General features: G+C 36.9%; 1 protein-coding gene across 3 annotated transcripts in view; it reads right to left on the bottom strand.

Moving 5' to 3' along the window:
• Positions 1-6,954: 6,954 nt before the first annotated feature.
• RIPK2 (receptor interacting serine/threonine kinase 2) overlaps positions 6,955-25,468 on the bottom strand; it is a 33,688-nt gene continuing 15,174 nt past the window's right edge. For 2 of the 3 annotated variants that reach the window (XM_519850.7, XM_054657391.2), the window contains 6 exons: positions 25,181-25,342; positions 17,865-17,950; positions 13,893-13,982; positions 11,343-11,433; positions 8,538-8,699; positions 6,955-7,937 (listed from right to left, as the gene is read on the bottom strand). In XM_519850.7, coding sequence (XP_519850.2) covers positions 7,600-7,937; positions 8,538-8,699; positions 11,343-11,433; positions 13,893-13,982; positions 17,865-17,950; positions 25,181-25,342 — 929 coding nt within the window. In that variant the 3' untranslated portion in view covers positions 6,955-7,599. The remainder of the gene's footprint in view (positions 7,938-8,537; positions 8,700-11,342; positions 11,434-13,892; positions 13,983-17,864; positions 17,951-25,180; positions 25,343-25,468) is intronic. The other variant, XM_016959650.3, reaches the window with a different exon arrangement.

Raw genomic sequence — 25,468 nt, 5'->3', positions numbered from 1 at the left:
CTGTCAAAGTCAAATAAAATATAAAGATGAATCTCTGAAATTAAAATTTTTATTTGGCAAGAAAGAATTGCAATTAGAGGCATACACACAGACCGGGTGGTCTTTGGTATATCTAAAGAACAAAGAGAAGGTTAGAGCTTTTATAAAAAGGAGAAACATTACATACCACTACTCTAGAAAGTTCATTGGCTCAAGTAAGGTTTTGGGGAGCTAGCAAGCTTTTGGGTGAGTGATGGTAGTGGGTAAAACTAGTCTTAGAGGTGCAGTAGATTGTTTCAGTAGCCTTTAGATAAAACTGGTTTCAGGTTATAGCAGGCAGTCTCAGCAGCCAAGCTTGCAGAGAATTACATTCTTGGAGCAATGGTATGTGGTCTGACTGCGCTGTTTTAGTTGGGTGTGACAAGAATGACCCAGTTTGTAAGGTCAACTTTTGCTGTGGCTACAGTCTCAAGCAAACTTTTCAGACTACCATCAGGTAAGTCATTTCACAATCAGAGCTGCAATAGGACATTCATGGGCCCTAGGTGTTACTGGAAAGGTGTCCTTATCCAGACCCCAAGAGAGGTTCTTGAACTTTGTGCAAGAAAAAAATTCAGGGTGAGTCCATAAAGTGAAAGCAAGTTTATTAAGAAGGTAAAGGAATAAAAAAACGGCTACTGTATAGACAGAGCAGTGGCATGGGCTGCTCAACTGAGTATACTTATAGTTATTTCTTGGTTATATGCTAAATAAGAAGTGGATTATTCATGAGTTTTCCAGGAAAGGGGTGGGCAATTCCCAGAACTGAGGATTCCTCTCCCTTTTCGACCATATAAGCTAACTTCCCTAGGTTGCCATGGCATTTGTAAACTGTCATGGCCCTGGTGGGAGTATCTCTTGGCAATCTAATGCATTATAATTATATTATAATTAGCATATATTGAGCAGTGAAGATGAACAGAGGTCACTTTTGTCACCATCTTGGTTTTGGCTGACTTCTTTACCACATCCTGTTTTATCAGTAGGGTTTTTATGACCTGTATCTTGTGCCAACCTTCTGTCTCATCCTAAGAATGCCTAACCTCCTGGGAATGTAGCCCAGTAGTTTTCAGCCTTATTTTACTCAGCCCCTATTCAAAATGGAGTTGCTCTGGTTCAAACACCTCTGACATAGGCACTTATGCTTTTGTGGCTCTGTCCTCTATAAAAGATATTAAAATTATTTTTTACAATTGCATTATTATAAAGATATATGTAATCTAAACTGTTCATTGTTATATATTCATTTTTTTCTTCTAATTTAAAAACAATTAAAATTAAAACATTTTCTTGGGACCAGGCTCCCAGTACTAGCTTCCATATTCCTTAGAATGAATTCAGTTAGATTAATGAGCTTAAAATTCTAAAACTATTAACTCTCTTCTGGGGTCGAAATTAATTCGGAATTTTGAGTCCTTTTAACTTTGTCGGGAGGCCTATGCAAAATATATCTCATGTGTTTGTGATCAGGCTGTGCCCAAAACACTAAAGAGTTAATTTTTCAAAAAATTTTTTTCTTGCCCCTTTAGACTTTGTACCATTCCACTAAGGGGCACTGGTGGAAACAAAGGTGATGGGCATCCTGCCAGTCCTAAGCATCTCTTAGTATGATGAGGAGTGCATCAGTCACAGTAAGAAGGCAAAAGCTCAGCAACATGTGTTTAGTGAGGGCAGGAGACTTCAAACTAGCAATGAAAAGTACTTGCAGTTATTTTGTTGGTAGCTTCCCTGTTTGCTCAGGGTTGCTAAATACATCCAAAAAGGAATCAACCAAAGATATGGAAGCTAGAGGCTTGGACTGGTTATCTACCCTAACAAACTCCCAAGTTAGGAGTCCTGGTGAGAAAAAGGACAGTTTTCAAGAATGGATGGGTTCTGGGTTATTATTATGAGAATCATAGTTTAAATGTTTCTAGATCATTAGTTGTTTCTATTTTTTAACAATTTCTCCTAGTTTTGAAGATAACTCAAGTCTCTCTAAGGGTATTATGTATTTTAAAATTATCTTCTGTCTAGTCTTTAATTTTCTTAGTATTTTTTTTTCAGATGTGGAATTTAGAGTTTCTTTATGTGGTTGGCATCCTTAAATCATGGGATTTTGGTGGACAGAGAGTGTCTTGCACCAGATTTTATAAGCAGAGCCTGAGCAATATCCATTTAATATTTTAAGAGAAGAGGCATGCCCCATTTTAATAACTGAATGTACTTGTAGCAAAAAAAGTGGATTTATATTGAAACACACATTTTCGATGAAAACACAAGCCAATTCTTTAAAAAACTGCCCAGATATAGAGACCATGTAGGCTAAATTTGTAGATTCCATATTTTTTATGTTAAAAAAGGAAACTCTTTAAAATATTCCAATTATATTCATTAGTGATTAGATGAATGATTGTAGTTAAATAGTGATGAGCTTTGTCAAATTGAAGGGAAGAAGGCTTGTGGTAATTTGCAAACTTCATGCTTGAATGGCTCAGCACAATCGACATTTTAATTAGTAACTTGGATGAAACTATAAAAAGCAAGTTTGTCAAATTTGGGGATGACAAGCTGGAAGATTCCAGATTTAGGGATAAAAAATGTATTGAATAACTGGAACTAGGGATGAATTAAAAAAAAATAGAGATAAGCCAGTGCAGTGGCTCATGCCTGTAATCCCAGCACTTTGCAGTTTGGGAGGCCGAGGAGGGAGGATCATGAGGTCAAGAGATTGAGACCATCCTGGCCAACATGGTGAAACCCCATCTCTACTAAAAATACAAAAATTAGCTGGGTGTGTTGGTACGTGTCTGTAATCCCAGCTACTCGGGAGGCTGAGGCAGGAGAATCGCTTGAACCCAGGAGGCCGAAGTTGCAGTGAGCCGAGATCGTGCCACTGCACTCCAGCCTGGCGACAGAGCGAGACTCCGTCTCAAAAAAAAAAAAAAAAAAAAAAAAAGAGATAAAGGCAAATTGTTATATATGGGCCTAACAATCCAATTTACCTATTTGAAAAGTGGAGAAATAAGGCAAAACAACACAGGTGTACAGATGAAGAATTTGTTAGCTGGTAGTTAAATATTAATTTGACAATGACATGTGACTACTATAAAACGGTGCTTTAGCATTTTATTTAAGGATAAGGGAGCAGATATCCCAACTGTGATGGCAAGACCTGAGTAGGAGCACCGTGTTTAGTTGTGGCTACCATACTTTGAGAGGAATATAGACCATGCCACTTAAATAACCACTGAAGAAAGTAGGAATTATTCTGAGGCAGAAAAAAAATATCACCAGAAATAAAAGAGCTCCTTGGAAATATATAAGATGCTGTCATAGAAGAGGGATTAGATTTACCCTATAAAATATTCCAACGTTTGGAATCAGGATGAGTTGATATATACTACAAGGAAATCAATTTTTATTTTTATTTTTTATTGTTTTACTTTTTTTTTTAGACGGAGTCTTGCTCTGTCGCCCAGGCTGGATTGCAGTGATGCGATCTTGGCTCACTGCAACCTCTGCTTCCCGGATTCAAGCGATTCTCCTGCCTCAGCCTCCTGAGTAGCTGGGACTACAGACGCACGCCACCATACCCGGCTAATTTTTGTGTTTTTAGTAGAGACGGGGTTTCACCATGTTGGCCAGGATGGTCTCGATCTCCTGACCTCATGATCTGCCTGCCTCAGCCTCCCAAAGTGCTGGGATTACAGGCTTGAGCCACCGCGCGTGGCCGGAAATCAATTTTTAAATCAGTGTATGAAAGTATGGATAGTACTGTCTGGAGATGAAATAAATTGCCTGACAAGGTAATAAGCTCCCCCTTTATCTGTGGAAGTGTTTACTCATGAGATAAACGTCTATTAACATCTTTCCAGTAGAGGATTTTGAAGCATCAGATGCACACTTGTTCCTTTCAACCCATTCATTAATTACATGACATCAAATTTTAAACAAAGAAATAGGTAACAAAATAGAGGTCGTGTAGAATAAACTCCTTGAAAAGGATGAAAAAGGATAGATAGGTTAAGTAAAGAAATTTTGTTTTTAAAGGTGTTAGAAAAGAAATGATCCAGTGGAGAGAGAGAAAAAGCAACAGGTAGTTTGGGAACTAGGCTGTGTGGGAGATAGGAGGTACAATTTTGAAGAAACACATTACTAACTTTTGTTGTTGTTGTTGAGATGGAATTTCGCTCTTGTCTCGCAGGCTAGAATGCAGTGGTGCGATCACGGCTCACTGCAACCTCTGCCTCCCGGGTTCAAGTGATTGTCCTGCCTCAGCCTCCCAAGTAGCTGAGATTACAGGCGCCTGCCACCATGCCCAGCTAATTTCTGTATTTTTAGTAGAGAAGGGGTTTCGCCATGTTGGCTAGGCTGGTCTCAAACTCCTGACCTCAGGTGATCCACCCGCCTCGGCCTCCTAAAGTGCTCGGATTACAGGCGTGAACCGCCGCACCCGGCCGAAACTTATGTTTGTGAGAATGGCTAAACATGAACGTTTATTGATTTTCCTTCTCTCCCCGTTGGCCATGTTTTTTTCTTCATAAATTAAGTATTTGAAGGGGCTGAGGGTAGGCAGATTAATGGTAGAGAGAAATAAAAAACAGCCCCCACTGCTTGACACAACTGCTGCCAACACCCAAATCTTTCACAGCTATGCAAATTTCTTTAGTATAACTTTCAGCACAGTTTAGTCTTGCTTCTTGTATTGATCCTCATATCGGCTCAGCTCTACTGCTGTCATAACTCAAGTGTTTGCCCCTTCTGAAGTTCTTCCCTAAAGAACTGAGTTGTAGATTCTGCTATAGTGATCTGATTTTCATGTTTAAGTGAAGCTATCTTTCCAAAATTCAAAGCATAATTAAAATTGTTTTGAGAATTCAAATTGGATGCAAAACAAAAGTAAAATTTTGTAATCAAACGTCAGTTCAGAGAGTGAACATTCTGAAGGCACGTGGCAATCAGAGTTCATGAAAACACATCTGTGAACCTAGAGAGAAATTATTTTATGCACAAATCTATAGTGTTTCTTAAAATAAAGGGTCTTGAACTTTACCATGAGTAAAAATCGCTTGGAGAGTTTGTTAAAACAGATTCCTAGACCTCACCCCCAGAGCCTGAATCAGTCGGTCTGAGATAGGAGCCATGAAGTTTCATTTCTAACATGCTATAGGTGATGCTAAATGTAGCCAGTCTGTGCACTGTACTTCTGGGTAGCACTGTCTTAAAATGCACTGCAAGGAATGACATCTCTAGCATTATCTAGTACTAGCTAGTTAAAAAATAAATTACTAGGTCCCTTCCTGGAGTGACTGAATTTTAATCTGTCATTTTCTTACTACTTCTATGATTGCTGGCACATTCATGTCCTATCTATATTATAATTTACTTAATAGTACTTAAATTGTCTTTATTTAAATATTTTGTAATAAAACTTTAGTATAAACAGAAAACTATTACTTGTCATATGTAGAAGTATAAATTTCAAATAGAATGCAACAAAAAAACCCATAAAATTCTTGGTAAATAGTCTCTGAAGTTCTGAGCCTAAAGCCTATTCTCATTTTGTTAACGAGGGGGATAAAAAGATGTTAGCAAAAAAATTGAGATATTCTCCTTTATTTAACTATAAGGCTCAAAAAAGAACGGAAAGGAATGTCCTTTACTAAGTGACTCAAATGCCATTTAGTGGTGAGCCTACATACGACCTAAAATAATCCCACTTACTACTAGCTGTGCTTGCACTACATTTTGGGAAATAAGATTTAAAGGAAACATCTCCCCTTCTCTATTTTTTCATTCCATTACACTATTCATTAAAGAGTTATTCAAAAAGTGCCTACTCTATGCCAGACCCTGTTCTACACTAACTAGTCATACTCAGCATAATCTGTCTCATCTTCCTCTAAGTAGCAGTTACTAAATAGGGGTTATAATAAAAACCAACTGCTGAGATTGTAACAATCCCATGAAGAGATGATGAGAGCTCACTGCAGATTCATCTTAATCCCTGACAACATCTTCTTGCTTATCAACATGTTATTATTTATGCAGAAAAAGTTTGCAGAGCTGTGATGATGGATGACTACACGTGTCTTCCATACAGAAAATTGTGGGAGAAAGTGACTGTAAGCACACAGCCATAAAGCACACAAACTATGAGTTTTTAGATCTTTGCAGAGAATAAAAAACAGGGCAAAGTTCATTTTATCAATCCAGATATACCTCATGAAATCAGTATAAAAGTCAATTTGAGGCCATTAATAGTCAAAATAATTTCTTTTTAGAGTATGTATAGAGAAAAGGGAAAGCTTCCAAAATAATTTTCTCTATTTATTACTTCACAAATAAAATTTGCATCTTAATGCTTTTTAAAATTTAATAGATAACTCATGTGTTTAGTTTTCATTTTTCCCTATTAATTTCCATATTTCTGAAAGGCACAGTAAGAGGTACAAGTTAATGTCAAGCTCTAAAATGGAGATTAAAATGCTTATATTTCTAATTAATACTTAATTGCCTCAATGGCATCTAATTTCTTTTATTCAAACTTTTCACGTTGTGGGTCTGTTGCTTCTTGAAAGTTCATCTTTTCAAATTTATTCTGTATCTCACTTTCTGCTGACTTTGCTATGCAGTTTCAGAAAAGGGCTATTATTCCTTGTAAGTTCTCCTATAGTAATATAACCTATTAACCAAAAAAGTGCTCACACTGTACTTTTATTGTTTGGGCTAAATTTGATATGGACAAGTTAAGAAAATAAAAACTGTGGGTATTAGGCAGCAAGTAAAAAGAGTAAGTTAGAGCCATATCTGATCTGGAAGGCTGTACTATTAAATGCAAAAAGCAGGTTGCAGTATGACGTATTATTATAATAATAATATGCAGAAAGATCCTTTCCCAAATGAGCATATGTTCTAAATATAAGCAGGAAGAAAGGGACAGAAAGACACACATCAGGCTGTTGACTTTATTTAGCTTGGTTATTGGTGACAGTAGGGAAGGCTGAGGTTAAAAATGGGGACAGGAAGCCGGTATTAATATATTTATTTTTTTCTTTATATTGAATTGTTTTACCTTTGAAATATCATTTTTAAAGGGAATTCATAAATAAAACTTTAAAATGTAATCCTAATAATGGAGTTTTAAATTAATAACCCTTTGTAGGGCAATTAAGCCTGGGATTTTAGGGCAGGGATTCTGTACTGTCTCTGGTGGGTAAAGGGTATATACTTCATAAAATCAAATTGCATCTTAGACAAGTAACAAATAATCCATGAAGAACATGAATGTGAAAATGGCTTCCATCAGAAATACATCATACCTTAAGGCACTGTTATAAACAAGAAGAATAATTACTATCCTTTAAAAGTGGTTTCTGTTAACAAAAGAGACATAAAAATTGAACTATGTAGCAAAATTCAAACTTTTTACTTGTATTAATTAAAAAAATACTGCAGTGTCATTGGAGGGAGACTAATATTTACCCAAAGAACCTTCAATAAAGCTTTAATACTCACGGATTTTATATAAAAAAAGTCAAAGCAACAGAGATATAAATATCCTTTTATGAAACACATTTCTTCTTGAAAAACAGTCACTTACATGCTTTTATTTTGAAGTAAATGTAAAGATGATGATCTAGAAACCACAAGTATTTCCGGGTAAGGCTGAAGACCCATTTGTTTGTTATCTTTCAATTTTTGTACTATAACTTTGGCAAATTCTTCTCCTTGGATGTCAGTAGTGTCTAGTAATTGTCTGACTTTTGAGGTCCTTGTAGGCTTGGTACTAACAAGTTCATAGTCCTCTTTCATGATCAAGTCCCTGGACAGAAGGGCATCTAGCGACTGGTTAAGGCAGGCTTCTGTCATTTGGTTCACAATGTCTTCCCTTTTGCTCTGGATCCACTGCTGGGCTATACCAGGCTGCAGACGTTCTGAAAAAGAACAAGGAATGAATAATTTAAAAGGTAAGGACAGATACATAGCAATAAGTAAAATTCCATGAAAAATAAATTAAGCATAAAACCTAATTTTCCTATGATTGTGCCAATATGGAACACCAACACTTTGGGGAATGCTGTCATTTTTCAGGAAACATTCAGAGATTTGGGTTATCTCCCCCTCACTCCCCAGAAAAGGCACTGCCTTTTCCTATGGTATAAATCGCAGGGCAAAAACCACTTTATGTTATCATTCCCATCTTCTGGGATTTGTTCAGTTTTGTTTCATGTCCATTTTATTTCAAATATAAAAGATACCTGCAAATTTGTTAAATAAACAAAAATAACTTTACCATTAGTAATATGTTAATACCTCCTCTTAGCACTGCCTCCCTATTTAGATGTTCATAGAATACCATTTGGGCCATGTCATCATTCCCATCTCCTGGGATTTGTTTTCCTACTTAAGAAGGTATGTATTTATCATATTGAGGAAATAAAGACAAATAAACCTCATTGTATGGTAAATCCACTGAACACAGATATATAAGGTAAATGGCATCACTTACAAAGTGTTTCACAGTAAATATTTACCTGAGTTTCCTGCAGTTGAGAGTGGATTTATTATTGCTGAAGAGCATGGAGTGGTCTTGTGATCACAGAATGCAGCCCTTTGAGATCCAGAAATGGTGCTATCCCAACTGTGATTTCCAGGACAGTGATGCAGCTTCATAAAATAACAGTCTTGAGCTTTTCCTACAAAATACAACATCTTCATTAGAGGTAGAATACTCCTTAGAAATTCCTATTGGCTAACATGTCAACATCTGAGCAGACAGAAGGTAGGCTCCAATGTCTTTAGTTTCCACTAATATTAAGGCTGGTTCAGAAACCTAATTCTGCAAGTAGATATTTCTTAAAACAAAAAAGGGTTTATATGGAATGCTTTCACTACAATTTCTGTCAGTAATTGTCTGTTCTATGTAAATTATAAATCACAGAATTTTACTTCTTTACATAGTCCCATATTTTTCCTGTGTGTCTTCTTACTCCTTCTGAAGTTTAAGTATGTTCTCTAAATCTATATATGATGTCTGTCTTTCTAGTTTCTCTTCTGGCAATCCCACTCAGCCTCAGGGACTTAATCATCCCCTCTATTCCCAAATCCACGCAATTACATTTTCTGTCTTCATTGAACTTTCGTCTTATATTTCCTTCCTTCCTTCTTTCCTTCCTTCCTTCCTCCCTCCCTGGCTCCCTCCCTCCCTCCCTCTCTCTCTCTGTCTCTCTCTCTTTCTTAGATGGAGTTTTGCTTTTGCCACCCAGGCTGGAGTGCAATGGTTGCAATCTCAGCTCACTGCAACCTCCACCTCTCAGGTTCAAGCGATTCTCCTGCCTCAGCCTCTTAAGTAGCTGGGATTACAGGTGCATGCTACCACAACTGGCTAATTTCTGTATTTTTAGTAGAGATGGAATTTCACCATGTTGGCCAGGCTGGTCTTGAACTCGTGACCTCAGGTGATCCACCTGTCTCAGCCTCCCAAAGTTCTAGGATTACAGGTGTGAGCCACTACACTCAGCCGTGAACCTTAGTGTTATATTTTCAAAAGCCCTCTGGCCATCAACCCTTTGTGTGCTCCTAGTACCTCAAATTAAAAACAAAAACAAAAACAAAAACATTAAAAGTATAATTATCCATCTTAACTCTAAAACTTGTTTTAACTTTTTTTTTTTTTTAATTGAGATAGAATCTTGCTCTATCACTCAGGATGGAGTGCAGTGGTGCAATCTCAGCTCACTGCAACCCCTGCCTCCCAGGTTCAAGCGATTCTTGTGCCTCAGCCTCCTGAGGAGCTGGGATTACAGGTGTGCACCACCATACCCGCTAATTTTTTTGTATTTTTAGTAGAGATGGGGTTTTGGCATGTTGGCCAGGCTGGTCTTGAACTCCTGGCCTCAAGTGATTTGCCCACCTTGGCCTTGCAAAATGCTGGGATTGCAGGTGTGAGCCACCGCATACAGCCTGTTTTAACTTCTATTTCTTTTAATGGCACAAATGTTCTCCCAGTCCCCAGGCTTAACAATTTATTTGGCTTTACCTCTTTTTTCTCTCATCGCTCCTCTAAGTGAAAAGTTACAAAGTCCTATCATCTAGTTGTCTATAACATCTCACATACCACCCCTCCTTTCTTTCACTCTGTATCAGTTCTTAATAATCTCTCACGGGTACTACAGTAATAGTCTCCTAACTGATCTCCCCATCTCAAGTTTCCTTTTCCTTTCAAAATATCCTACACATTCCAGCCAGAATGAATCTTCCCAAAGTAAAAAATTTTATGTCACTCCCTTGCTCAAATAATTGCAATAGTTGCTTCCTACTCAAGTAAAAAAGTACAAATAGTTTAGCTGAAAGTTAGAATTCTTGATGATATGACTCCAATCTACTTAGCTCTTATCTTCTTTCATTCACCTTCTTTACTAGCTAAACCAAATTACTCACTGTTCTCTGTATTTTCTTGCTTCTGTACCTGTATGTTGTTCCTTTTGCCTGGAATGCCTATCCTTTGTAATTACGGATCCAGCCTTCAGCCAGAAATAATTTCATGATGACAACATGGTAGAGTAGAGTGACATGATAATATTTATCAAAAGTCTTAGATGTGCCAGCTACTAGCTATGTGATCCAGAGTCCTTAAATCCGTAAAATGAGGACATTTCTCTCACAAGGTTGTTGTGAAAGTCCTTTGTACAGTGTTATTCTTCCACTGTACTACCATAGCTCTAGATCCACGTCTCTCTTATATCACTATCTCATATAATAGTTATTTAGAAACATTTCTCCTTTTTCTTGTAAGAGATTTTTTTGCGGACATTTTCTGGCAGTGTCTAACATAATGCCTGTTTTTTGAAATTTATTTTTTGACACAGAGTCTCACTCTGTCACCCAGGATGGACTGTGGTGGTACAATCTCGGCTCACTGCAACCTCCCTCCCAGGTTCAAGCGATCTTTCCGCCTCAGCCTCCGAAGTAGCTGAGACTACAGGTGCCCACCACCATGTCCGGCTAATTTTTATATTTTTAGTAGAGATGGGGTTTCACCATGTTGGCCAGGCTGGTCTCGAACTCCTGACCTCAGGTGATCTGCCCACCTTGGCCACCCAACATGCTGGGATTATAGATGTGAACCACTGTGCCTGGCCAAACATAATGCCTTAAAACTTAAATGTATTTGTTGAATATCACACTACTATTTTCCTATCTTTAGACTCTGTCACTTTACAAAATGAGTTATATATGCAAATTAAAGTTCCATAGAAATCATGACTGCTTGCAAGAAATATGATCTTGAAAGAAAATGGAAAACTTGCAAGTAAATAATGATTGGAAAATCTACATACTAGATGAAAAATCATTGTCTTGAGCTGGCAGGGACCTTGAAGTTTCAGGAGAACCACTATTTTCATGGAGCTGAGAGGATCCACATGATTCCTAAAGTAAATAAAAAATAAAGGGTTTAGGTTAATAAAAATTATAGAGCTTTAATTTCTAAATAGTTCTTGTTTGTGGCTTATCACAAATGAAGATAAAAACTACTAATTTTTTTTTTTTCAGACAGGGTCTCACTCTGTTGCCCAGTCTGGAGTGCAGTGGCACAACCTAGGCTCACTGCAGCCCCGCCCTCCTGAACTCAGGTGAACCTCCCATCTCAGCCTCCTTAATAGCTGGGATTATAGGTGCACACCACCACACCATGCTAAATTTTGTATCTTTCGTAGAAATGGGGTTTCACTACGTTGCCCAGGCTGGTCTCAAACTCCTGCGATCAAGTGATCCACCAGCCTTGGCCACACAAAGTGCTGGAATTACAGGTGTGAGCCATTGTGCCCAACCTACAAAACTACTAAAAATTATACTTTACAAAATTAAAAAAACACATACATCTATAAAATAACCAACAAAGATAAACTTATTTTCTTAATTAACACAAATGGGCGAAATAGGGGAATAATGAAACATTAGAAATAATTATTTTTTCAGTATTTTCTACATGATCTCAGATGCTGCAGCCAGTAGCTAGAATAGTGAATGAGAAATTTGGTATCTGCAAGTCTGGTCTCCTACAGATTTAGAAATGCCTGTTCTCAGCACCTCAGGTTCCTTCCACATGGAGGCACAGGAAAACATGGAAAAAGTAATGGAGAATTTTACTCCTAGCTCTGTCATGGAATCACTAGCTAACTTTCAATAAGGTATTTAACCTCTCTGGCTCTCAGGTTTTTGGCTCTATTATCCGCACTGTCTATCTAAAAATATGCATGAATGGCCTCAAGGATCAAATGAAATACTGTACATCAAGTGATTAAAAATGTGATATACTTTGCTTTAAGGTTCGTTTTAAAGATACTACAGGTTTAGTATCCCTTATCTGAAATGCCTGGAACCAGATGTGTTTGGAATTTTGGATTTTTTTCAGATTTTGGAATATTTGTATATATATATAATGAGATATCTTGGGGTTGGGACCCAAGTCTAAATATAAAATTCATTTATGTTTCATATACACCTTATACACACAGCCTGAAGGTAACTTAATTCAATATTTTAAAATAATTTTATGCCTGAAACAAAGTTTTTTTTTTTTGAGGTGGAGTCGCCCAGGGTGGACTGCAGTGGTGCGATCTTGGCTTGTTCAAGCAATTCTCCTGCCTCAACCCCCCGAGTAGCTGGGATTACAGGCATGCGCCACCATGCCCAGCTAATTTTTATATGTTTAGTAGAGATGGGGTTTTGTCATGTTGGCCAGGCTGGTCTCGAACTCCTGACCTCAAGTGATCCACCCACCTTGGCCTCCCAAAGTTCTGGGATCACAGACTTGAGCCATCGTGTCCACCCATGAAACAATGTTTTGACTGCGACCCATCATATGAGGTCAGATGTTGCTATGGTTTGATATGGTTTGTTTGTCCCCACTAAATCTCACGTTGAAATTTGATCCCCAATGTGGTGGTGTTGGGAGGTGGGGCTTAATGGGAGGTGTTTGGGTCATGGGGGAAGATCCCTCATGAATAACTTGGTGCCATTCTAGAAGTGGTGAGTGGATTCCCGAGAGAGCAAGCTGTTAAAGAACCTGACTTCCTCATTTTCACTCTCCTGCATCCTGTCTCACCATGTGATTTCTCTGCATAGCTCGCTCCCCTTCTACTTTCCAACATGAGTGCAAGTGGCCTAAGGTCCTCATCAGATGCAGCTGCCCAATCCTGGACTTTCTGGCTACCAGAATTGTGAGCCAAATAAACCTCTTTTCTTTATAAATTACCTACTCTTAGGTATTTCATTATAGCAACACTAAACAGACTAACACAGGTGTGGAATTTTCCACTTGTGGCATCGTGTTGGTGTTCAAAGTTTTGGACTGTGGAGCGCTTTGGATTTTTGGATTAGGGATGCTTAATCTATGTTACTTTTCTAATTCTGTAAAATGAACATACTTATACATTCTTAAAAGAAATTACTAATTCAGACTAATATAAGTCTGATTGAATGCTACTAAAGAGATCTTTCTTCCTAGGCAGCAATGTTTTCCTCTCATTAATTATTATAAGAGGTAAGAACAAGGAAGCATAAATACAGTGTTAAAACTGTAATCAATGATTTGCCTACATAATACCCTGGGATATCATTTATTGTATAAAACAATGACAGGGACAGAACTCAATGTCAAACAAAGAAGCAATAATTGTGATTTGATGGGATGAACAATGAACTGAGAATTAGTACAGCTGGGTTTCAAGTTGGAGATTGACATGAGCTACCAAACAAATCCTAAAAGCTCCCTGGGCTTTAGTTTTCCTTTTATAAAAGAAGGGCTTAGACCAAATGATTTTTTCAAATTCTTCTCACATTTTGAGTTTAATATAACCTTTTTTTTTTTTTTTTTTTTTTTTTACCTCTTGTGGACCATGATTTACAGGTATGTTCAGAGATAATTCCATTTTCTTCTTGTCACATAGGTGAATGGCACTTGAAACACTCTGTAACTGTAATGAATACATAAATATATATACACTTTAACTGGAGATGATTAGGAAATTATAGAAGTAAAATACAATCTAACACATTTTATATGTTTGTACAAAATACATGGAAAGAAAATATAAAGAGTTGAGAATATAACATATAACTGAAGGAAAAGACAGTGTAGAACGGGAAATAACTTTAGAAACACAGACTTTGAATCCTGGCTCATATTAATTGGTTACCTTCTCTCAGTGTCTCAGAGCTTCATCCTCGAAATCTAACAATACCTACATGCAGGATGGTTCTAGAGATTGAGCTTATAAATATGAAATATCTGGTATAAACTAGGTACTTAATAAATTTTTGGGAATTTTTGGGAGTGTGATTGTATGTCTATCTATAGTTAAGTATTTACCACATTTTAGGCACTGTGCCTGTAAGTACTATTATTATTTTCATTTTATAGTTAAGAGACTGAGGCTTGGACTAAGTAAAGGAGGTAGAGTGTCAATAATGGAATGGCAGGGCTATGGAGCCAATCAGATGTGATTTAGAGTCCCACATCTGTTTGACGTGAGACATTAGATTTAATCTCAGTTTACTTATCTGTACACTGGAGATAAAAATTCCTATTTTGAAGGATTACTGTGAGGAAAATGAAAAGTAATATATGCAAAAAGGCCCAAACATTACTTGTAAGCATTCAATAAATGGTAGCTGCTGAGTAGATGATTTACTTAAATACTATTCTTTTGTGTTAAAATTAAGTGGTTTATTCCTGTCTATATAAGCTAGGCTTGGAATAGTTTCCATCACTACTCAGTGATTTAAAAAAAAACCTATCAATCATTTTCTTCCCCAGACCATCATAATGTCAACTACTCTTCAGAATTTGGAAACTGGTGAATTCACACCCAGCCATCCATTATGCACATTTATGACTGCATGCTCCATTTACATGGCTAAGGAACTTCAGAAGGAAATTACTCCTATTCATCTGTGTATATAATGTACCTAGCACAGGGCGTTATACACAGCAGTTCAATAAACATCTATAAACATATTGTTATATGACCCTTTAAAATGAGTTTTTGGTTTTATCTGTTATGTGAGGTTTTCCTCTGCTTATAAAATTTGCCAAAACATTTCTGATAATGCAATATCCTTGAATTAGTAACAGTTTTTCATAACTGATCAGTTATGATAATTCAAATTACTTGTGAATTAGTGAATCTGTCCCTAAGAAGAAATGAACAACTGAAGAAAAACTATGTTTGTTCAGTGTTTATTATTCAAGATTTAGAAGCCAATTACCTAGGAAAACATAAATTACGGGAGCTGATTCCAAGAGTTGAAAAAATGTAGGAAACTCAAAACAAATTTCCCTACTAATTTTGGCTTTCAGAATTTTTTTTTTTTTTTTCTTAAGAGACAGGGTCTTGGTATGTTGCCCAGGTTGGACTGGAACTCCTGGGCTCGAGATCCTCCTGCTTCAGCTTTCAGAGTAACTGGGACTATAGGCATGTACCATCACACCTAGCTCAGAAATTTCTTTATGAAGAATCTTATTTAATTCATGTTCTACTGTTGTCCCTGACATTAGCTTACTGTGTGAGATGTACATAAGTGACTAACTTCCCTATACGGTAGTCCCCCTCTTATCTTGGTTTCACTTTCCGCAGTTTCCATTACCCTTGCTCAACTGTGGTTTGAAAATATTAAATGTAAAATTCTAGAAATAAACAATTCATAAGTTTTAAGTCACATGCAGTTCTAAGTAGTATGATGAACCTACAGCTCCATTCCACCCAGGATGTGAATCATCCCTTTGTCCAGCATATCCATGCTGTATAAGCTACCACCCTGTTAGTACCAGAACAACTGTCAGGATCACAGTGCTTGTACTCAAGTAACTTTTTTTTTTGAGACAGGGTCTCACTCTGTCACCCTGGCTGGAGTGCCAGCTCACTATAGCCTCTACCTCCTGGGTTCAAGTGATCATCCTATCTCAGCCCTCAGTAGCTACGACTACAGGCATGTGCCACCACACCCAGCTATATTTTTTGTTTTGTTTTGTTATGTTTTTTTGCCACATTGCCTAGGCTGTTCAAATAACTCTTATTACTAATTAAGTCAACTCTTACTACTAATGGCCCAAAGTGCAAGAATAGTGATGCCAGAATATTGTTAGAATTGTTCTACTTTATTATCGGTTATTGTTAATATATTACTGTGCCTATCTTATAAATTAAACCTTATCATAGGTATATATGCATGGGAAAAGTAAGTATGTATGTATGATAGGTATGTATGTACAGTATACATAGGGTTCAGTGCTACCCATGGTTTCAGGCATTGACCAGGGTCTTGGAATGTATCTCCCATGGATAAGGGAAGACTACTGTACCTCAGTTATCTTATCTACAAAAATCAGATGATATTCTTGCCCTATAAGTATCACAGAATTGATACAAGATTTTTTTTAAAAAAAGAACAATCCTGAGTGGAAAAAATATGGCAACTTAAAAAGTAGCTGAGTGTGGTAGCCCACGCCTGTAGTTTCAAGCAATTGGAGATGCTGAGGTGGGAGGACTGCTTGAGCCCAGCACCTCGAGGTTGCAGTGAGCTATGATCCCGTCATGGCACTCCAGCCTGGGCGACAGAGGGAGACCCCGTCTTTAAAAACTAAAAAAAAAAAAAATAATTGAATCTATTAAGGAAGAGAGAAATTGGTATTTTCTGGAAAACACTACCTACTCAGAAGTGGTGGAGCCAGTGAAAAGTTATTAAAAGAATGAAAACACAGTTCCTCTTTAGTTCCTTCCTTTATGCATTTCCCTTTGAAACCAAGGGTTATGTCACTAGATCCAGCAACCCACAAGGGGCAGGCAAGCAATGTCATTTCGTGATAAAAATTGTAGATGTTGCTTGTTCACACCCCAAGAGTTTGGCTAACTGCTGGTTTTTATATCATATATTAAGTACAATTTAATGAAACCTATATCCCCTAACAAACCACAGTTCATTAGGGCAAAGTAAGCATAGTTTAGCACTTGCGCTAATGAACTGTGGTTGCTTTTTAAACAATTTTGAGTAATATTAAAAAAAAAAAAAACCCTGCAGTAATAGGTCCCTTAAATTGTTCCGACCCACAAGAATCAGACTGAGTATTTAATACAACTCTCCTAGATAATTCATATCAACTGTTACTGCTACCTTGGTCTATAAAACATGAAGTGTTTGAGAGGAAAAATGAAAAAACAAACCACAAACACACTTTGGTCTCAAATTTAATAAAAATTCTACAGCTAAACTTGGCAAGGAATCTCAGAAAAAAATGTACATTAAATAAAAAGAGAAGTGCGAGAACCCAGACATCTATTATTCTCTAGGCATTACAACTTTGGGAAAATAAATGTACATTAAAAAAAAAACAAACACCTCTAATGGCTCAGTGCATTCATTGTACACAACTGGCTGTGATTACACATTTTTAAATTTACATCTGATATATAAGGGTTCTGGAAATGTCTTTTTTTTTTTTTTTACATTTTAAATAAAGGTGGGGTCTTGCTATGTGGCCCAGCTGGTCTCGAACTCCTGGGCTCAAGTGATTCACTTGCCTTGACCTTCAAAGTGCTGGGATTACAGGTGTGAGTCACCACGCCTGGTCCTGGAAATGTCTTTAAAATCTGAAGGTGGCCATTTGAATGAAATAGAAAAGCTTTTGGTGACAAAGGAAAAGTAGTATTCATAGTCTCTGGTAAATTTTCTCACTCCAAAACTGTAGCTTATATCTGTGTAAAGTATATATATTAAAAACTACACTTAACTAAAAATCTCCATGAATATTATATAGTTGTTTAAATTTCTAATTTCCAGCATTTCATTTAGCAACTTACCTTTGTTTTCTTTAGCTGAATAACAGCTTCAAGAAAAGTTATCTCTTCAAATGTTCTCAAAACTGGTTCAAGTTCTATTAAACATTCTACATAAGAGAAAAAAATACAGGTTGAGTTCAGATTGCTTCTAAGTATTAAAGTGAAATGCTAACATTTAATGTACAAGGCCTCAAGTCAGTTTTTCCCCAAAGTGATGACATTCAGCTGTTTTACGAGCTTTTATTACTGACATAAAGATAGACATAAGCAACAATGGAATAGGGTTGAGAATCTAAAAACACCTGTTTTTGGACAAACGTGCTAAGCCAATTCAATGGGGAAAGGATAGGATAGCCTTTTCAATAAATGATGCTAAAACAGTTGGATATACACCTGGAAACAGATAAATTTAGATACTTATATCACACTACACATAAAAACTAACTTGAAATGAACCACACACCTAAATGTAAACATAGGAGAAAATCCTCATGATCTTGGGTTAGGCAGAGTTCTTAGATATGACATCAAGAATGAAATCCATTAAAAAACTTGAAAATTGGGCTGGGCATGGTGGCTCACACCTGTAATCCCAGCACTTTGGGAGGCCGAGGCGGACAGATCACCAGGTCAGGAGATTGAGACCATCCTGGCTAACACAGTGAAACCCCGTCTCTACTAAAAATACAAAAAAAGAAAATTAGCTGGGCGTGGTGGTGGGCACCTGCAGTCCCAGCTACTCGGGAGGCTGAAGCAGAAGAATGGTGTGAACCCAGGAGGTGAAGCTTGCAGTGAGCCGAGATTGTGCCACTGCACTCCAGCCTGGGCAACAGAGCAAGACTCCATCTCAAAAAAAAAAAAAAAAAAACCCCAAAAAAACCCCTAAAAATTGGACTTCAAAAAATTTGAACACTTTTGCACTTCAAGACAGTATTAAGAAAAAATAAAAAGATAAGCTGCAGCCTTGCACACTGTATTTCCACATCATGTATCTGCTAAAGGGTTTGTATCTACAATATATACAGACCCATGACAATAATAGGAAAAATAGCAAAATTAAAAGACAAGTAAAAGATTTGAATTTCACTAAAGGAGATATACAAATGTCTTCAAGAAGCACATGAAAAGATGCTTAACATCATAAGAAAAGGCACTTTAAAACTGCAATGAGATATCACTCCATACTCACTAAAATATAATTAAAAGGAAAATAAGAAGTGTTGACAGTGACGTGGAGAAAATGAAACCCTCATACATTGCTGGTGGGAATAAGATAATGCAGCTACTTTGGAAAACAGCTTGCAGTTTCTTAAAAATTAAAGATAAATTTATCATATAACCCAGCAATTCTACTCACAGATAATTAACCAAGAGAAATGAAAACATATGTTCACAGACTTGTATGTGAACAGTCATAGCAGCATTATTCACAGAGGCAACAAGTAGAAACAATCAAAATGTTCATCAACTGGCCAATGGATCAGCATAATGGGATACATCCATATGATGAAGTATTATTCAACAATAAATTACTGAACTATGATTCATGCCGAAACCTGGATGAACCTGAAAAACATTATGCTAAGTGTGAAAAGAGCCAGATGCAAAAGGACCACACATTGTTATCATTCCATTTATATGAAATATCCAGAAAAGGCAAATCTAGAAAGACAGAGAATAGATTACTGGTTACCTAGGGTTAGTGGTGAGAACACGCAGTGACTGCAAATAGTTAGGAGGGATTTTGTAGGGGGTGATGGAAATACTTGAAAATTGGATTATAGTAATGGTTGCAAACTGTAAAATTATTAATACTAAAAAGTCAATGAATGTATAGATAAATTTTATGGTAAGTAAATTATACTTTGATAGGCTTTTGAAAAAAATAATCTTTATTATATGATTCCTCTCTGCTACTGTGTTACTTTGCCATTTAATATGTATATTAATTGAACAGTTAAATCCATTTTCAGAATATATACTCTCTAGTTACTTTTTCAACAAAGGTTTACTAATCTTCCTCTTTTCCTTAATTCAGTTAACCTATATTTTTTTAAAAAAAGGAAAAATATTGCTTGCTTTTAGTTTTTCAAGCTTCCTTAATTTTTTTATTAAAATTTCTTTCATTGTGAACTTTTCATTTCTTTTCAGTAGGTTTGTCCAAAAGTAGGCATCTTGTGCTTACTCTGGTATCTAGAGATCCCTTTGTAATTTCATGTTCTTCCATTTGGTCCTATTGACAGAATTTCTTTATTGAATACACTTAAACTTTCCTTATTATTGATCTTTTTTTCTTCCTTTCCCTTTCGGGTTCCCAGAATCTGCTTTTCAACATTCCAATATACACCAGAGCCTTAAAATAAAACGGACAGGCTGTATAGGCAGTAGTGTGTTTATAAATCAATGATGGTACCTTCCCACTGAAAATAGGAAACAGTCATCCTAGGAAAAAAAAGTCGTACTTCCATTTAAAAACAAAGTTCAAAACCTAACAATAACAACAAAACCAGTAGCATCCCAATGGCTATAAATGAAAAATGTCTAAGGCAGACAACAGTACTTTGTAAGAAATGTGATAAATTAAACACACACACACACACACACACACTCACACTGTACTATTAGATACAAAGCTGGATATGTTTATAGGCCATTTCAGTTAAGACAGTTTAAAAATAAACTCTGAGTTCTTATTACTAGAAAAACAATGCATTGTATTTTTCATTCAATAGTTATATCCATTGTTCATCAGCATTATATTTACAAATCAAAAGTTGCTAAGGTAATGGGTTCACATTTTGTTTCTTTCTTTCCAGAGCCATGAGGAAGGGTATATATCTCTGTTGTCCTCTCTTTGCCATTTCCAAATCGTAATTTCTTCTTTCTGTGAAAATTCTAGATCCTCTAAAGTTCATGCCATTAGGCAATACTTACTTCTCTGCAAACTTCTCCTTTCTCCTATGCTCAAGATTTTGGCTTTTGGCTTACTGACTTCACCCTGTACTGATCAGTGCTCCACTGAATACTTGAGAGGAACCCTCTGCAAATCTCTGGGGTTCTCACTCTGTGTACCTTTTCCCTTCTGGTGCAATGTCCTGTGAAGTCTGTCTGCCTTGGTCTACCCACACTGTCATCCCTGTCTCCTTGATCCTGAGTGTCCACTGGGTTCCACCTGTTTTCTCTCCCCATGCTGCATCTAGAAACTCTCAAGGCAGGAAGCAGGGCAATCGGAAGGCTCACTTCATTTGTTTCCTATCCATCAGAGATTGCTGCTCTTTGTTTCCTGATATTTAGTGTCTTAAAAACCAGTTTCACATATTTTGTCTAGGTTTTTTGGTTGTTTCAGGCAGGAGGGTAAATTGGCCCCAGTTACTCCATCTTGACCAGAAGTGGGGTCGCTGGTTTCTCTAAATTAACGGCCCAAACTAGACACTAAATACCACTTCTCAGCAATCCTATTTTGCTTCCTAAATACATCTACTATTCTGTTCTCATAGATAAGTGGTTCTTAAAGTGTGGTCCAGGGACCCCTGGCGGGGGTGGTTCCTGAGGGTTCATGAAGTCAAAACTATATTCAAAATAACAAGTACTAAGACATTATTTTCCCTGTTCACTGTCATCCCCAAACAAGTATATAGTGGATTTATCCAGAGGCCCATAAATAAGGTGTCATAAGATCACTGCTTCAACAGATAATGGAATGTGTTCTTGTATATTCCTACATTTTAAAATTCCTTGGTTTTAATTTCTAATACAGTAAATGCTAATAGATATTACCCACACATACAAAAGCTCTTTGAAGTCCTCAATAATTTTGAAGAGTCTTGAGATCTAAAAGTTTGAGAATTGCTGTCTTACATAATTATCTTGTACTGTTGGAGGAGACACTTAAGTCCTTTTCTTCATGTTTCCAACAGGAAGATGACATTTCCAGTTCAATCCTCAGGAAGGAGAAGTATAGGAGGAATTCTTCCAGCTCCTTTCTGCCCCTCAGACTTACCTCATTTATTAAACTTGGAGAAAAACTAAGCATGCTTATTTGGTCCCTTTGCAGTTTTCTCCTTCTTTTAAAAGTCAGCTTGCCTAAAGAATGCATACATTTTCTGCTTCCCTATGTAGAAGCAGGGTGAGGCCTGTGGTGGGCTGGTAAAGCTATCAACTGTAGGGGTAAAATGCTACTAAACCCATTTGGCTGCAGATCTAAAGGTTCATTCTCCAATTAGCTTTATCAGTAATGAAACTGATATTCTGATCAACATCTATCTTTCTTCCTCGGCTTTTTCTTAATATATTCTGAACTTAGAAAGGGAAGGCAGGGGTAATAGGCATTGTACTTTATCTTCCCTTTTTCAGCCTCTTACATCCCATCCTCCATGTTTCCTTTGAGCTAGCTGATCATCTGCTCTCATACTACACTGAGAAAATAGAAGCCATGAGAAGGAATTCCTTCAGAGTTCTACAACCAGATCTACAAACTTCTTGTACTTGTATCCATCTGTCCAACCTCATTTCTCTTACAGTAGAAAAAAGTGTCCATATACTCATACAAATGTAAACAGTATCACTTGCATTCTGAATACCATTTCCTCCACCTCTCCAGCATTCTGTTTCTGATACTCTCTCTCAGTTCTTGCACTGACAATCTCTGACTCTCTACTGGATCATTTGACTAGTAATCTTATCTTTCTCCAGGATTTTTTTTTTTTTTATTTAAGAAACAGCATTTTGCTTTGTCAGCTAGGCTGGAGTGCAAGTGCAGTGGCACAATCAAGGCTCACTGCAGCCTCAACATTTTGGGCTCAAGCAATCCTCCTGCCTCAGCCTCCCAAGTAGCTGGGATTACAGGCAACGAACCATGTCTGGCTAATTTTTTAATTTTTTTTTTTGTTGTTGTTGAGACAAGGTGTTGCTGTGTTGCCTAGGCTGGTCTGGAACTCCAGAACTCAAGTAATCCCTCTGCCTTGGTCTCCCAAAGTGCTGGGATTACAGGCATGGGCCACTGTGCCTGGCCATAGGAAAAAATTTTGACCCCATATCATCCTTTAGCTATCACCTCATTTTTTTCTGTTTCTGTTCAGAGCCAAGCATCTTGCTGGAATTTTCCATATTTGCCTTCACTTCTTTCTATTTTTTTAAATGTACATCAGTCTTCTGTTTACATCTCTCTATTAAAACTCCATTTGTTTGGATTACCGGTGATGACAATGTTGGAAAATCCTGCTTATCTCATTTGGCCTCCTGGCAGATTAGACATGTCCGACTATACCCCTCCTTGACTTCCAAGACACAAGGACTACACTCTCTACTGTCTTCTCTTCCTTAATCCTTTTTCTTCTTCCTCTTCTCAATTTCTAAGTGCTGGAATGCCTCAGAGCTCTACTATGGGTCCTCTCTTTGCTATGTATATTCCCTTCTTAGATGAACCAGTCCAGACTATCAATATGTTAGTGATGTTCAATTTTATATTAGGATCCTGGACTCTTCCTGGAACAACAGATTCATGTATTGTTGTAGTAGTAGCAGCAGTAATTATGACTGTTTCTACTTGCTGGCTATTATAAACAATGCTGCTATCACTAATCACATACAACTGTGTGAACATATGTTTTCATTTCTCTTGGGTTACCTGTTAGTGGATTGCTTGGTTGTATGGTAAATTTATCTTTCATTTTTAAGAAACTGCCAAACCGTTTTCCAAAGCGGCAGCATCATTTTATATTCCCACCAACAATGTATACGGATTTTGGTTCTGCCACATCACTGTCAACACTTGTTATTTTCTGTCTTTAATTATAGCTATTTTTGTGGGTATGAAGTGGTAACTCATTGCAGTTTTAATTTGCATTTCCAAATGACTAATAATATTAAGCATCATTTTATGTGCTTTTTAGCTATTTGTATATCTCCCTTGGTGAAATTCAAATCTTTTACTCATTTAAAAATAGGGCTACATGTCCTATTATTGACTTGTCAGGGTTTTTTATATATTCCAGAATCAAGCCCTTTAGCAGATACATGTTATGCAAATATGTTCTCCCAGTCTGTGGCTCTGCTTTTTTTTTCCTTCTTGGAAATGAGGTCTTGCTATGTTGCCCAGGTTGGAGTGCAGTAGCTATTCATAGGCACGATCACAGTGCACTATTACACATCCTCAAACTCCTGGGCTCAAGTGATCCTCCTGCCTCAGCCTCCTAAGTACCTGGGACTAAAGTCGTGGACACTAAATGCCTGGCTTTCTCTTTTCTCAATAGTACCTTTCGAAGTGGAAAAGTTTCCAATGTTTGCAAAGTCTGATTATAAATTTTTTAATGAATCCTATTTATTTTTGATGTCATATTTAAAGATTCTGCCTAACCCTAGGTCATGAAGATTTTCTCCTACATTTACATTTGGATGTCTGATCCATTCTACCTCTGAAATACTATCTTAATTCTGTAACTCTTCTGTCTTCAGAATTTCCACCTTAATTAGAATATTCCTGAAAGTGTCTTTTCTAGCCTCTTTGCTTCCACTTTTGTCTTTCTCCAATCAACTTTCCACACAGCAGTAAGAATTTCACCTAAACTTCTATCAGATCATGTCACTTCGCTGCAAAAGATACTTTAATGGCTTTCCATTGCACTTGCAATAAAAATCTAACCTTTTTATGATGGCCAATAGCCTCTCTCTTAACTCTCCAATATCATCTAATTCCTTTCCTTGCTCACTATATTTCAGCCACACAGGCCTTCTCACTGTTTCTTGAGAATATAAAACTTTTTCCTCTTCTAGGCTCAGAGCCTTTATGCTTGCTGTTTTGTTTGGCTGAATACTCTTTCTTCAGCATTTGAATGACTGGCTCTTTTTCAAGCTTCAAATCTCAGCTCAAATGTTTGCCCCTAAAAAAAGGCCTTTGTTTCCCTCCCTTAATTAGTCTATTACCTTGCTTATTTCCTTATAAGACTGTCACAATTTGTGTATCTTGCTTATTTATTTGTTTTCACTCTGCCTTCTCAACTAGAATGTGAACTAGCTACAGAAAGTTTGTCTTGTTTACTACTCTGTTCCCAGGGCTCACTCCAGTATATACATAGCACATGGTAGGGGTTTAAGACATATTTGTTAAATATATGAAAGAAATTGTTACTCCTATCACACGATTTCTCTTTTTTGTTAGGAATTCTCAATTCTGCTCTAGAAGGAGTTACTCATATATAAATGCTATGATAAGACAGAAAATAATTTAAACAACTTCTAGCTAGTCATCTAATTTGCACAATTTTTCAAGGAATATTTTATTCACAGTATATTAACTAATTCTGTAATTCAAAGAGTCTAGGTTAAAACTATATACTCACTTAAGAAAGATGGTCTTTCATCTGGATTTTGTGCCCATCCACTTTCTATTAGAGAGATCATACGTGCTCGGTGAGGTATATCATATGGCAAACTTTCTTCATTAATAACAGGTCGATGTCCTTGTGACACACTATACATTATCTGCAAAGGATTGGTGACATCTGTCAAAACAAATAGATTGCATTCATTAGTAATATATTATGATTAAGCATATTACTTACATCTAAAACTAACTAAAAGAAAATAAGTGAATATTGAAATTTTAGGAATGATGCCTTACCCCCCTT

This window comes from Pan troglodytes, chromosome 7 (assembly GCF_028858775.2).
Source record: "Pan troglodytes isolate AG18354 chromosome 7, NHGRI_mPanTro3-v2.0_pri, whole genome shotgun sequence".
Lineage (NCBI taxonomy): Eukaryota > Metazoa > Chordata > Mammalia > Primates > Hominidae > Pan > Pan troglodytes.
Note: the sequence above shows the minus strand (reverse complement) of the source record. Positions and strands in the feature narration are given on the sequence as shown.